This window comes from Cheilinus undulatus, linkage group 5 (genome assembly GCF_018320785.1).
Source record: "Cheilinus undulatus linkage group 5, ASM1832078v1, whole genome shotgun sequence".
NCBI classification, from domain to species: domain Eukaryota; kingdom Metazoa; phylum Chordata; class Actinopteri; order Labriformes; family Labridae; genus Cheilinus; species Cheilinus undulatus.
Window position 1 is genome coordinate 45,939,272 of NC_054869.1, and position 12,670 is coordinate 45,951,941.

General features: G+C 38.0%; 1 protein-coding gene across 1 annotated transcript; it reads right to left on the reverse strand.

Moving 5' to 3' along the window:
• Window positions 1–468: 468 nt before the first annotated feature.
• Window positions 469–4,508, reverse strand: LOC121509244 (kinesin heavy chain-like). The gene is made up of 4 exons (XM_041786467.1): window positions 4,261–4,508; window positions 4,095–4,171; window positions 3,905–4,014; window positions 469–515 (listed from the first exon to the last, which is right to left on the reverse strand). Exons 1-3 carry the CDS (start codon window positions 4,448–4,450, stop codon window positions 3,955–3,957), a joined length of 327 nt encoding a protein of 108 aa, XP_041642401.1. The 5' UTR covers window positions 4,451–4,508; the 3' UTR covers window positions 469–515; window positions 3,905–3,954.
• Window positions 4,509–12,670: the final 8,162 nt, after the last annotated feature.

Genomic DNA, 12,670 nt, shown 5'->3' on the forward strand with positions numbered 1-12,670 from the left:
GGGGACTTCATCTCCTCTGCTGTAGAAACAGGAAATACTTACCACGCTCTCCTCCAGGGTCAGGGTACCAAAGTATCATTTATTTTGAAAAGGCATTTGATCATATGGAAATCAAAAAAACAGCCAACTTCACTCGTTTTTCGATTTGTGTCCAGAATCGAAAAAACGAGTGAAGTTGTCCGTTTTCTTGATTTCCGTACGTTCAAATGCCTTTTCAAAATAAATGATACTTTGGTACCCTGACCCTCCAGGTCCTCTCTGGTCTGCTCCCTCTGCTCATTCAGCAGCCTGCAAACAAAAAACACATTAACTCTCATTCAACATAAATAAACGTACGGATGAGTCCTTTACTCACATGAGTTTCTGCAGCTTGGCGTCCTTTTACTGCTCTTCAGTCTTCAGTTTGTCGTAGTCTGACATCAGCCTCTCCTGCTCCAGCAGCAGACCCTGCTTCAGACTGAGAGGAGACGCTCGCTAAGCTCTGATTGGGTGCTTTTTAACGGCAGAGTAACTGTCTGGAGAAATGTCAACAAACCACATCAACATATATATTAATTTTGTTCATCAGGTTTCTGGAAATTTCTCCAAACAGTTATTTTGCTTCAAAAATGGTACAAGGCAGAACATTTCTGAAATGATAGAACTTTACATCAGTGGATCCTAACCTTTTTTCTTTGGGGTCCCTCTACTCTAAACACTCTAAAGCCCCCCAGGACAATCTCTGAGAAATTAAACATCATTTTTAATTGTTTTATTGACAAAATCCCAGCATAACAGGCCTACATAAACGAGTTCTTCATAAATATCTGCGTATAAAGATATCCAGAAGCCCCCACCCTCTGGAACACTCTTCCTGCAGACATCTGTAGCGCTCCATCTCTGGACATTTTCAAAAAACGTCTCAAGCACCACCTGTTCACCACAGCATACAGTCTTCACTAAACCAGCCCTTACATTCATCCTTCCCCTCACATAGTTTGTCCTTGTCTATGTGTTCTTGTAAAGCATCCTTGGGTTTCTTGAAAGGCGCTATATAAATTCAAGATATTATTATTGTTATTGAACTATCCATTATTAAAAAGGCATTCAGAGCCACGATAAGAATACAAAAATGAGAAGGTTCAGTCAATTTTTAAGTAAAATCTCAAAAATTTCTAATATAACAAGTCATAAATTTACCAGAAAAAGAAAACTGGAAATTTATGTCAACTAAAAGGTAGATTTTTTTGTCATTATAAAATCCAAAAGAGCCGTGGAAACAGAAAATGACAAGAGAAGAAGCTGTTTTCCTTCTATAAGTCCTACAGTTCATCGCCTAATCAGGAGATTTTTCTTAGTAGGATTGATCAGTGAGGAAATGATGCAAGAATGATCACATTATCATTATTCCCCAGACTCTGAAGTGACATTTCTGTTCACTGTTTTCAGTTTGGATCCTTGTGAATTCACTAGTTTAGAATGTTACAAACTTGAAATTTTAAAGTGCATGATGTAATAATTTAGGACTTTTGACCTAGAAAATTCTGAGTTCAGGTTCTTGAAAAAATACAACTTTATAATCTCAAAAATGTATTTTTAAATATCACCTTTTTCCAAGAAAGGTACAGATCCTCTTTATTTTGTTGGACCTTTTAGAGGGCTCTAATACTTCCCCTTACATTACATTTTCAATCATGACTCTATAAAAAAAAGTTCATTATAGGCGCCCCCCCTAGGGGTGCCCGGACCCCAGGTAGGGAACCTTCACATGACAACAATGTTACAGGTGTGTGTACACTTTTAGAGCCAGTGTAAAGCCAGACTACAGTCGTATGCAGCTAAAAGTTCCTTGCTCAGTAAAGAGGAGTGGTACGAGATTTTACATCCTTCCTCATGACGATCACACACAGTAGACAGTTGTAATGACTGTCACTACTTTGGTTTGAAAAAACAATAAAAAACAAACTTTATTATTATTTGAGCCAGCATAAAGTGGTTCAGTGAGAACCAATCACATCTGTGAAAATATCCTAGATCTACAAAACATCAAACATGAATAGGTTTGTTGATTTTTCTACTGCTTCATTTGTCTCTGTGGACTTGAAGCCAAAATTTTAGGCCTGGTTTAGACAGTTTTAGACTAAATTCCTGAAACCGTTATTAGTCTAAATGAGTAAAACTCGTGTGGCTGCATTGGGATGGTTTGTGGCTCTTTTATGCCTTCATTACAAATATTTTTCCCCAGAAAACCTTAAAAAACTTTCACCTCAGGAATGATCCATGTCCAGTCACATTAATCACTTTGTTCCCACTCGTATACAGGAGGCTTCAACTGTCAACCTTTATTTTTTTTCTACGTTTTTTTTTTTCATTCTAATTCTTCTCCCTTTTTTCCTTTTTTTGACACTTTAAATCCATTTTTGCTGCTTTTAGCCCATTTGTGCCACTTCTTCTTGCCAGTTTTGTAGCTTTTGGCACTATCATCCTGCTTTTTGCTATTTGCGATTCTTTCCCCTTCTTGGCAATTTTTTGGCCATTTTTCTCTCAATTTAAGCTGCTTTTTGACATTAAATGACCCTTTTATCTTTTTGTCACTCTTTGCAGCATTTTTGCCCATTTAGTCACTTTTCACCAATAGTTTACCACATTTTTGCCACTTTTTAAATATTTAACTCAATTTTCACCATTTTTACCACATTGTTGTCGCTTTTTACAATTTCAGTCACTTTTCACATAAATTTTTAGCCCATTTTGCCACTTTTTGCCCCTTTCAGTCACATTTCACCATTATTTTGCCGCTTTCTGACCATTTTTGTCATCTGTAACTCCTTTTTTATGTCGCTCCTCACCCATTTCTTGCCACTTAAATCCAATTTTGCACCTTTTCACAAAATTTTTTTGCTGCTTTTTGACCTTTTGATTCACTTCTCACTGTTTTTTTTTTCTTTTTTACATTTTTGCTGCTTTCTGACCGTTTCAGTCACTTTTCATTAATTTTTACTACATTTTATGGCTATCTGACCATTTTTATCATCTGTAACTCCTTTTTTTAATGTCACTTCTCACCCATTTTTGCCACTTTACACCTGTTTTTTTGCCATCTCATTCAAATTTTGCACCTTTCCACCTTTTTTTTGCTGCTTTTGGTAATTTTAATCACTATTCATTCATTTTTACCATATTTCTGCATCTTTTTGCCCATTTTAGTTACCATCCACTATTTTTTAACCAAATTTTTTCAGCTTTTTGCCATTTTATTCACTTTTCACTATTTTTTACCACATTTTTGCAGGTTTTTGACCATTTTAGTCACTTTTCATTCATTTTTACCACATTTTTGCTACTTTTTGCCCATTTCAGTCACTTGTTACTACTTTTTCACCACATTTTTGCCACTTCTGACTATTTTTTATCATCCATAACTCCTTTTTTATATCACTTTCCCCCCATTTTTGCTACTTGTCTCCTAGTTTTTGCCGTTTAATGCCTATTTTTCACCATTTCACCAATTCCGTTTCTGCTTTTTGGCCATTTTAGTCACTTTTCACTATTTTTAGAACATTTTTTGCTGCTTTCTGACCATTTTTGTTATCTGTAACTCCTTTTTTGACACTTTTCACCAAGTTTTTGCCATTTTATTCCAACTTTGAACCTTTATACCATTTTTTTCTGCTTTTTGACCATTTATGCCTCTTTTAATCCATTTTTTCCATTGTTCACCACTTTAAATGTGGCTATTGCAAAGGTATTTTTCAACAATTTGGCTCTTTGGTTGCGCAGTTTCCAGTAAAACTTGTCTAAATAATTAGTATACTTATTTCACTGCAGACTTTGAATAAAATATCTCATGCCATATGTTTCTTCTTATGTCTGTGCTCTCTAACATCTTTAAAAATGTAGTTGGATTTAAAACAGTCAGACTTACTCTGTGAGCTTATCCAGCATCCTCTGCTCATGTTTGATCTGGTCTCTCAGTCAGCTCAGCTGTTTGTAGTGTGCCTCTCCGTGGTTCTCCAGCTGCTCCTCCAGAGTTTTCTGTGCCACACAGACACAAAAACATCCAGCTATTTCACATTTCTGTAACAGAGATTCTCAGTGATGTGTTTCCTCCTCACCTTTATGTCCCCGTCCCCATCATGTCTGCTGATGTCATCCTTCTCCTTCTCCTCTCCTGACATCTTGTGTGTTTTCTCTGATAAAAAACAAAGAGGAAAATTCCATCAAGTTAACCTGTTTTTACTTGGGCTGAGATGTTTTAATGGTTAATATAAATGTGTGAACCATGAGCCTGCAGCTTAGCGAGCTCCGCAGTCAGAGCGTCCTGGCTCTCCTCCAGCTGTCTCTTCTTCTGCTCCATGTTCAGTATGTAGTCCGTCAGAGACTTGATCTTGGCCTGGTGCTGCACAGACCACACAAAAATGTGCTGTTTGTTTGTGCTGCTCACTTCCTGCCAACGTTTATATGTTCCCATTTTTGAAATATCTATTTATTTTGTGGTTGACTGTCACTAGGAAGCAACCAGACTTCATCTGTCCACACAAACATTTGTGTGTCAGCCATGTTTGTCTGTTGACACCACCAGGAGGAAGGAAAGGTGTGCATGCGTGTGTTTCATTGTCAGTCACACTGCCATCTACTGGCCTGGCATGCATACTAGAGCAGTTTCAGGCACATTAGTGGATCTGATTGACATTCAAACACCAAACCTTAAAAAAAAAAAAAAAAAAAAAAAAAGAAGAAGAAGAAAAGGGATTCTGTTCTCAGAGGATAGTTTTTGTGTAAAAATGGCTGTAGTAATAATCGTGCTAAATGTGCTGCTTTTTGACCACAGAAATAAAAATGGCAGACTTCCTGTTTGTTTTATGGCATGGGTCCGAAGGCTTTTTTGCAGAACTTAAAATGGTGTATAAGCTCAAGAATTTTAAAAATCCTCAGATAATCCTGCTGCAGGGGCTGAATTTTCAAATTACTGTAGGGGGCGTTACTGAGCCAAAAAGCCATGCCCAACAACAATCATCCTATCAATCATCTTGTTTTGCTACTGGGTGTTTTTTCTGCCAAGTTTCATGGCTTTACAAGTTTTGTAAGCACTAGATAATTCTACTTCCTGTTACATGACGAATGAAAAATTGTCACATCATTTTAGGTAAGTACTCTTGACCTTCAAGTTTGAGTAATATCAACCTTGAGGGATGTGCCTGGGCTAATTTTGCAGGATTTGGCCAATCTTGTAATAAATGGAATTTTTTTTAGTGAGCACCAGCCACTTTTATCACATGATAACTGTCTTAGGTCTTAGGTCCCGGATAACTTTGGACCTGAGACATCTCTTCTTGCTCTACACCAAAGATCAAGTAGTTTGGATGAACGCCCCTAGACAAGTTTGTTTAAATACGAACCCTAAAATATGCCTCGTTTTACCAAAAAATTCAAAATGGACAACTTCCTGTTTGACTTCCGATATGGGTCCAAGAGGATTTTTTTTGCGCCCTGACATGACACATCTGCCCACACATGCTCAAAATCCTAGGTTAAACCAGCTGGGGGGGCTGAATTTTTTAAAATGTTCTAGGGGCGCCATTGAGCCAATAGGCCACGCCCACCTACATAATGAATATCAATCATCTCAGCATGCTGAATAGATTTTTTTTGGCAAGTTTCATTGCTCTAGATGTCTTACAACCATTTGAAAAACCTACTTCCTGTTTCATGGCAAACAAAAAAGTCGCCATGGCCATGCCCTTTAACGTAGACGTTTGACCATTGTATATGTGTAAGGCCAACTCCTTGGGAACTGCCTGAGTGAATTTCAGAATGATTTGTCCAACCATGTAGGTACTGCAATGTGACATTCAGGAGTAGTGACTTTCTGTTGCCAGAGGGTGGCGCTGCACAATTTTTCAAAATTTCAAGTATGGATGTGTTCTCACCTGGACTGCTATCAAGCACATGAACTCTGGCTCAGATATGGCCTTATATACTAGAGTTATGGCTGTTTAAACATTTTTGGTGAGACAAAATGGCAACTCTTGACTTTATCGCCCCGCCGAGGCCATGCCCTCTGACGAAAAGTCAATTTTCTTTTTCACAAAGCTAAATCCACTTCTTCAGTCCATCCTGACACAAATTAGAAGTGAATATCTTGGATAGTTTTAAACTGTAGCTTGCACCATAAACCTTGACATTTTCTGTCACCACTAGGTGGCCCTTTGATCTGTAGGAAATATGACCATATGAACGGATGCAGGCCATGACGTCAATATTTCTGAGCAATATGAGTCCAATCAGACAATGCACAGCTGAGTTATAAACTACTTCCTGTTTACCAGAGACATATGCAAATTTGAGGGCTCACCATGGCCACACCTTTCAACTAATGAGAAAACCCCGAATAACATTTCATCATCCATGTCTCATGTAGCTCTGTGCCGAAGTACAAGTTGATCGGATGAAATCCTTCAGCGGAGTTAATCCAGATATGACCCCTGGAAAAGGCCAAAAACAGCCCCTTTTTTTGCATATTTATTCAAAATGGCGGATTTCCTGTCGGAGATAGAGTGTAAGTCCAAGAGGCTTTTTTGTAGATCTCCCCAAGCCGAACTTACACATAAAATTTAATGAATCTATGACAAAGTCAAAGGAGAGGGCTTTAACTTTGAAAATTGTTAGGGGGCGCTATTTTTGCTATTCTGAATTTTCATGTTGGAGACCCCAGAAATATCAAAATTTTCATGAGACCGGATGTATGTGCAAAGTTTCCCCCAAATTCAGAAATGTTAAGGGTCTCAAAAGTCCATGCAATGACAGCAAATGCGTAAATAAAATAATCCAAGCAATTGCAATTAGGTCCTCGCACCACTCGGTGCTTGGGCCCTAATAAGGTCACTGTTGTTTTTGTTTTGCCATTACGGCTCATAACGGCCAGAAAGGTGCTGTCAAGTGTGTCCTTTCACTGCACTACACATGCTAAGCTAAAAACAATGGCTATAAAAATCCTGAAAAATCAAATAGAGACACTTCCCAGATTTTTTCTGTACGTAAATGGATGGAAACACTGTAGGGTCATTTGCAATTGACGTATGTGATATGACGTACTTCTGTACTTCTGATACCAGAAACCAGCTTAACCAGGCCAAGCATACTACACAATAACATCCGACTGGCAGTCATACTGCATACTACTGTTGAACGCAGTATGCAGTGCGCAATACATACCGCACACTGCGTTTGGCAGGAGTATGCAGTAGGCCAATTCGAAAACGGCCATTGAGAATGCTATGCTGATTGCTGCACCAATAGAGTAACATCTTTAGGTGGAGGCAGTGTGATGGTGTGGGGCGGCATCTCCCTCACTGGAAAAGCAAGGCTTGTCATCACTGGAGACAATCTCAATGCAGAGAGATATTGAGATGAGATTCTGCAACCAGTGGCAGTCCCATATCTCCACAGTCTGGGACCGAACTCTTTCCCCCAAGATGACAACGCTCGCCCCACAGAGCGAGGTTTATCAAAGACTACCTACAGAATTTGGGAGTGGAGAGGATGGAATGGCTTGCCAGCAGTCCTGACCTCAACCCCATTGAACACCTGTGGGATCAGCTTGGGCGTGCTGTTTGTGCCACAGTGACCGACACAACCACTGAGGCTCCTGTTTGTTAAATGAATAATGCACTTAAATCATCTGATCCATCAAACAACACCAAACAAGAATCAATGGCAGAATAAGCTGTTTGGCATTGGCAGAGATGCTTTGGCATATTTTCATGGGTGCAGCCCACATACTCAGCTCTGCTGCTCATCCCATAAATGCATGTTCCTTACAAATGTGGCAACATTAAAGAAAGACATATAAAGGCTTTCCAGATTTATTACCAAGAGTCATTGTTACAACACATAAATAATTTACCAAATACTAATTTCCTTACTTTTTGTGCTAGGTTTAACAAGTCTTTACAAAATGCTCAAGAAAGTACTGTTCAATATTCAAAAGAACTTTAGCTTAAGGAAGAATTTAAGTTTAAATATTTACTCTTCATTACATTCATCTTTGTTTAAAATATTTGACTATATATATTTGACTAATATTTTTGCACTTAGCTTTGGAACTAAGAAAAAAACATTATAATCAAATCATTTGGGATATATATTTACCTGCTCTCCTGCCAAGATGTGTGATGGATAAGTCTGTCATGTTTGAAGTCAGCATCCACTTTAGTTTAGAGTAGCACAGGACTTCCTAAACATTGTCATGCCTGGTGCCCCAGAAAGCATTCGCCTCTAGAGGCCACCCTTCCTCTTTAAATATTGAATTCTGGGCTTTTGGCCTTTATTTTTGATAGGAGATCTGAAGAAGGCAAGACATATGGGGAGAGAGAGTGGGGGAAGACATGCACCAGATCAGTGATTCCCAAGCTGTGGGCCGCGGCCCGCCAGGTATTGCAAGTGGGCCGCCATCATTTCTATCAAAATAAAAATATACGGAACAATGTTTTAAATGTTAAAACCCAATTATGTTTAAAAGCATATTAAAAAATCCTAGTTTTATTGTTTTCAAATAAGGGGAGCAATGATTTGCCTTTTAACTTGTCAATGAAAGTCCATAGTGTAAAAATCCATAATTGACTCCATAGACCTCAACTAAAATGACTTTGAGAGAATCTGGGTTGGTGTGGCCTGCTGTTTTGTAGTGTTGTGCCATAGGGTAGTTGGGGATTTGTACCCTTATGAGCCTTATAGGAGCTCTGTGCTGTGTGATGTTTGTATGTTTTTATATGTTGTGGTGACCTTTTGTCATGTGATTGTGTCACATGATACCTTTTTTGTACTTAAACACATGTTTTTTATCTGCTCATTATGTCCTGATGAAGTGAAGAGTTTTTAGTGTTTTTAAGGAGCATATCCTGTCATATGAAGACTTAACTCATCTAGCCTCAGTTTCCTGTTCTTAGCCGGCAGGAGTGACACCCTGTGTGGTCCTCTGGTGCTGCACCCCATCTGCTTCAAGGTTTGACGTGTTGTGCTCTCTTTTTCAAACCACAGATTTCCTTTGGCCATTTGTCAGCTCAAACCAGTCTGGTCATTCTCCTCTGACCTCTGCCATCAACAACACATTTTGTCCCAGTGAACTCTGCTGACTGAACTTTGTCTTTTTCAGATGATTCTCTGTAAAGCATTGAGATGATCATGCATGAGAGTCCCAGCAGAGCAGTAGTTTCTGAACTACCCAGATCAGCCTGTCAGGCACCGACAACCATGAAATATTCATTGTCCATTAAATCTCCTTTATCCCCCATTTGGACTTCAGCAGAGTGTCTTGATTATGTTTATTTATATTTGTTGCTGCCATGTGATTGCACAAATTACAGCCAGGGGGGAATCAATCAATAGTGAATGATTTTGTATTGCACAGTTTCTAAAATTAAGAAATATGCATCGTCTGCTATGGAGGTGGACTTAACCATTCGGTAAAATCATGGTGTGACTGCCTTCTCAATCATGTAGTAGTCGTAAAGTCAGTACAGATCCTGGTAATTCTGGTACCAGATGAAGGTAAGCGTCCAACAAACAAAACTAGCAACTTCATTTAGTTATCTTATTTCCTATGTGAAATGTGCCTTTGGTTTTCTTTTTGTCATGTCTGACAGAGGTGGTTTATTTAAGAGAGATAAAAAGGGGTTTAATAGTGTAAAAAAAATGGGTTTAAAGTGGCAAAAATGGGTGAAAAGTGACACAAAAAAAAAAACAAAAATGGGAAAAACGGCAGAAAAATGCTTGAAAAAATACAAATAAGGGGCAAAAATGGGTAATATTGGTGAAAAAGGCTTTAAAAGGGTGGAGAAACGGGGAAATGGATTTAAAAGTGTCAAAGGGGTTAAAAGTGGCAAAAATGGGTGAAAAGTGGTAAAAAAGATGGGTAATAAAGATACAAAAAGGAGCACAATGGGTGGGAGAAATGTTGAAAATGGGTTAAAAAGCAGCAAAAATGGGAAAAAGTGATAAAAATGGTTAATAAAAATACAAAAAAGGGGAAAAAGTGGGTGTAAAAGGGTGAAAAAGATTAAAGATAGGAAAAATAGGTAATAAAGATACAAAAAAGAGGCTAAATAGGTGGTAGACTTTGTGAAAAGAGGTTAAACAGCAGCAAAAATGGAAAATAAAGATACAAAAATGGGTAATTAAAAAAAGGGGAAAAAATGGGTGGAAAATGGTGAAAAGGGGTTAAAAAGTGACAGAAATTGGTAAAAATACAAAAAGGGCCAAAAGTTGGTGTAAAAGGGTGAAGAGGGTTAGAGAGAGGCAAAAAATGGAGAAAGCGGGAAAATAGTTTTGGAAACACAGAAAAAAGGGGCAAAAATAGGTGAATGGTAAAATGATTAAAAATGGCAAAAACTGGTGAAGAAAATGGTGCAACAGGTTATAGTAGGTAGGGAAATGGTGAAAAGGGGGTTAAAAAGTGACAATTTGGATTAAAGTGACAAATATGGGTTAAAAAAATCCAAAAAGGGGCACCATGGATGGAAATTGTTCAAAGGGGTTGAAATTCAACAAAACTGGTAAAAAATTACAAAAAAGGGGTAAGCATGGGTTGAAATGGTGTAAAAGGTTGAAGAGAGACAAAAATAGGTTAAAAGTAACAAAAATGGGAAAAATCGGTTTGGAAAATACAATAAAGGGCAAAAACTGGTAAAAAAAAAAAAAGAGTGCAATGTGGTTAAGCATGAGGAGAAATGGTGAAAGGGGGTTAAAAAGTGGCAATATAGGTTAAAAGTGACAAAAGTTGGTTATAAAATACAACAAAGGCACAATGGGTGGGAAAAAAATGGAAAATGGTTCTGGGTCTCTCAGGGGCCCAGCCAACTCTGTATGAATGTGTCACTGTCAGGACTCAAAGTAGCTTAAGATTGTTTCTTTTTTGCATTTTAAATGGTCGGCACAGTCATAAACAACACAAAACTTTAGTATCTGATACCACTCTTCTATGAAAACTCACTTCCTGCTCCTCATCTGGAGATCTCTGCTGTGACCTGACCTCATCTGCAAAGAGCCTGTAAGCAGTTGAACAGGTACACCTAATATTCTGTAGGTGTATGTTGTAACGGCAAATATAAAAAAAGACACAAAACTTCATAATATATTTCAGTGTTTTATTTACATTTACAATCTTGTCATGGCTTCATTGTAAACAATCTTTTACAATTTTTCTTAATAATCGACAGTAAAAGTATTCCTCTCTTATCTTCCGTAACTATTACATCCAGTTTGTAGCATTAGTCTGACTTCCTGCAGTGAAGTTTATGTACACAGACGGACTAGATTTTAATGCCCAGGGGGTTTTCTGTTTGTAGATCTGACGAGTCATGTTCAGTCTACTTATAAAATTTCCCAGTTGAAGAGGAGGTAGGTTGCTTGTTTTCTGTGATGAAGTAACTTTCTGACATATTAATCTGACTAACAGTGACTGACTGAAAACAACCAGAGGAATGTGAGTTTTGACTTAAAGGACTGGCTCAAAGAAAACAACAGATTGTAGTGTGCAGTGATAAAAACCTCACAAAATGCATGTCTTAAAATGCCATGTCACTAATGATGTTATTAGGTGATTATTATTACTATTCTCCCTCTCTTTGTTCCAAGTTTCTCTAACTGCCATATCACATCAGATCTGAAGCAAAGGGAGTATGGTCTGTTTCTTCAGAAGTGAAGAAAGTTGCTTGTTCAGTCTTTGGCGCTAAACTAAGTGGAGCTGTGACAGGAAAAAGTATTTTTCCAAAACCTTGATGTATTTCTTTAATGTGCTTGTTAGGAAGCCTGGCAGGAGCAAATAAGCTGTCTGCATATAGAAATATTCACATACAGTAAAACTTAAAATAAAAATCCATAACGATTTAATGTCCAGTCTCTTTTACAAGCCTGGTGTAACAACATGTTTCTACAAAAATGCAGGTCTCCATATGGAGTTGGAGTAGAATCAGTATGTGGACCACAATGAGGAAGAAAAAGAGAAGTTCAAATTTCAGCGAGTGACAGGAAGGACAGGGACAACAATACTGCTCTACAGAGGAAATTAAATGTTAAAGATATGATATGAAACATTCTGGTCCATCTCTTGTGAAATTTGGTTATATCCCTCAAACCATTTGAAACATTTTGATGAGTTTCCACAGTTCCTGATCCAGGACAGTGCCTATTAGTCATTATCAGTACTCTTTCTGGTGTGAATGACTCAGTCTTTCCATCTTCAATGTGCTCTAGTTTTGATTTAAAATAGTTTAAAGCCTGTCTCGTGTTCTGAATAAAAGATAATTTCGTACACCAACGTACATTACACCCTGGGCTATTGATTGCAGTTTGACTGTATTGGTGACCTTAAGCATTGTACACACTACAAGATAGTGTAGTTTTGGCCTGATATCTTCCCTTTGACCAAAGTCAGCAAAGAGCTGATTATCTGATGGTTCTAAAGTTTATCTTGCCAAATTTTTCTGTGGTGTAATCAGAAGTAAAGAAGGAATTTACCCTCCCTGGCATGCATGTAAGATGATTGGAGCTGCTCTGATTTAAAATCAGAAATATTATGAATATTTACAGTCAGAAATCCTGTTGTGTGAAGGAACATTAAGGACAGCCATGTACTCACTAGAGATAACTATGTGGAATGGAGCCATAACTAATCAGGAAGTGAGCTGACCGA

Bases quoted from the DNA above. Each gene is read 5' to 3' on its own strand.
- LOC121509244 (XM_041786467.1), bottom strand. From the start codon at position 4,450: ATGGGAACATATAAACGTTGGCAGGAAGTGAGCAGCACAAACAAACAG. The intron at 4,172-4,260 runs GTTCACACATTT...GTTTTTTATCAG, and splicing joins CGCTAAGCTGCAGGCTCATG to AGAAAACACACAAGATGTCA. The intron at 4,015-4,094 runs GTGAGGAGGAAA...TGTGTGGCACAG, and splicing joins ATGGGGACGGGGACATAAAG to AAAACTCTGGAGGAGCAGCT.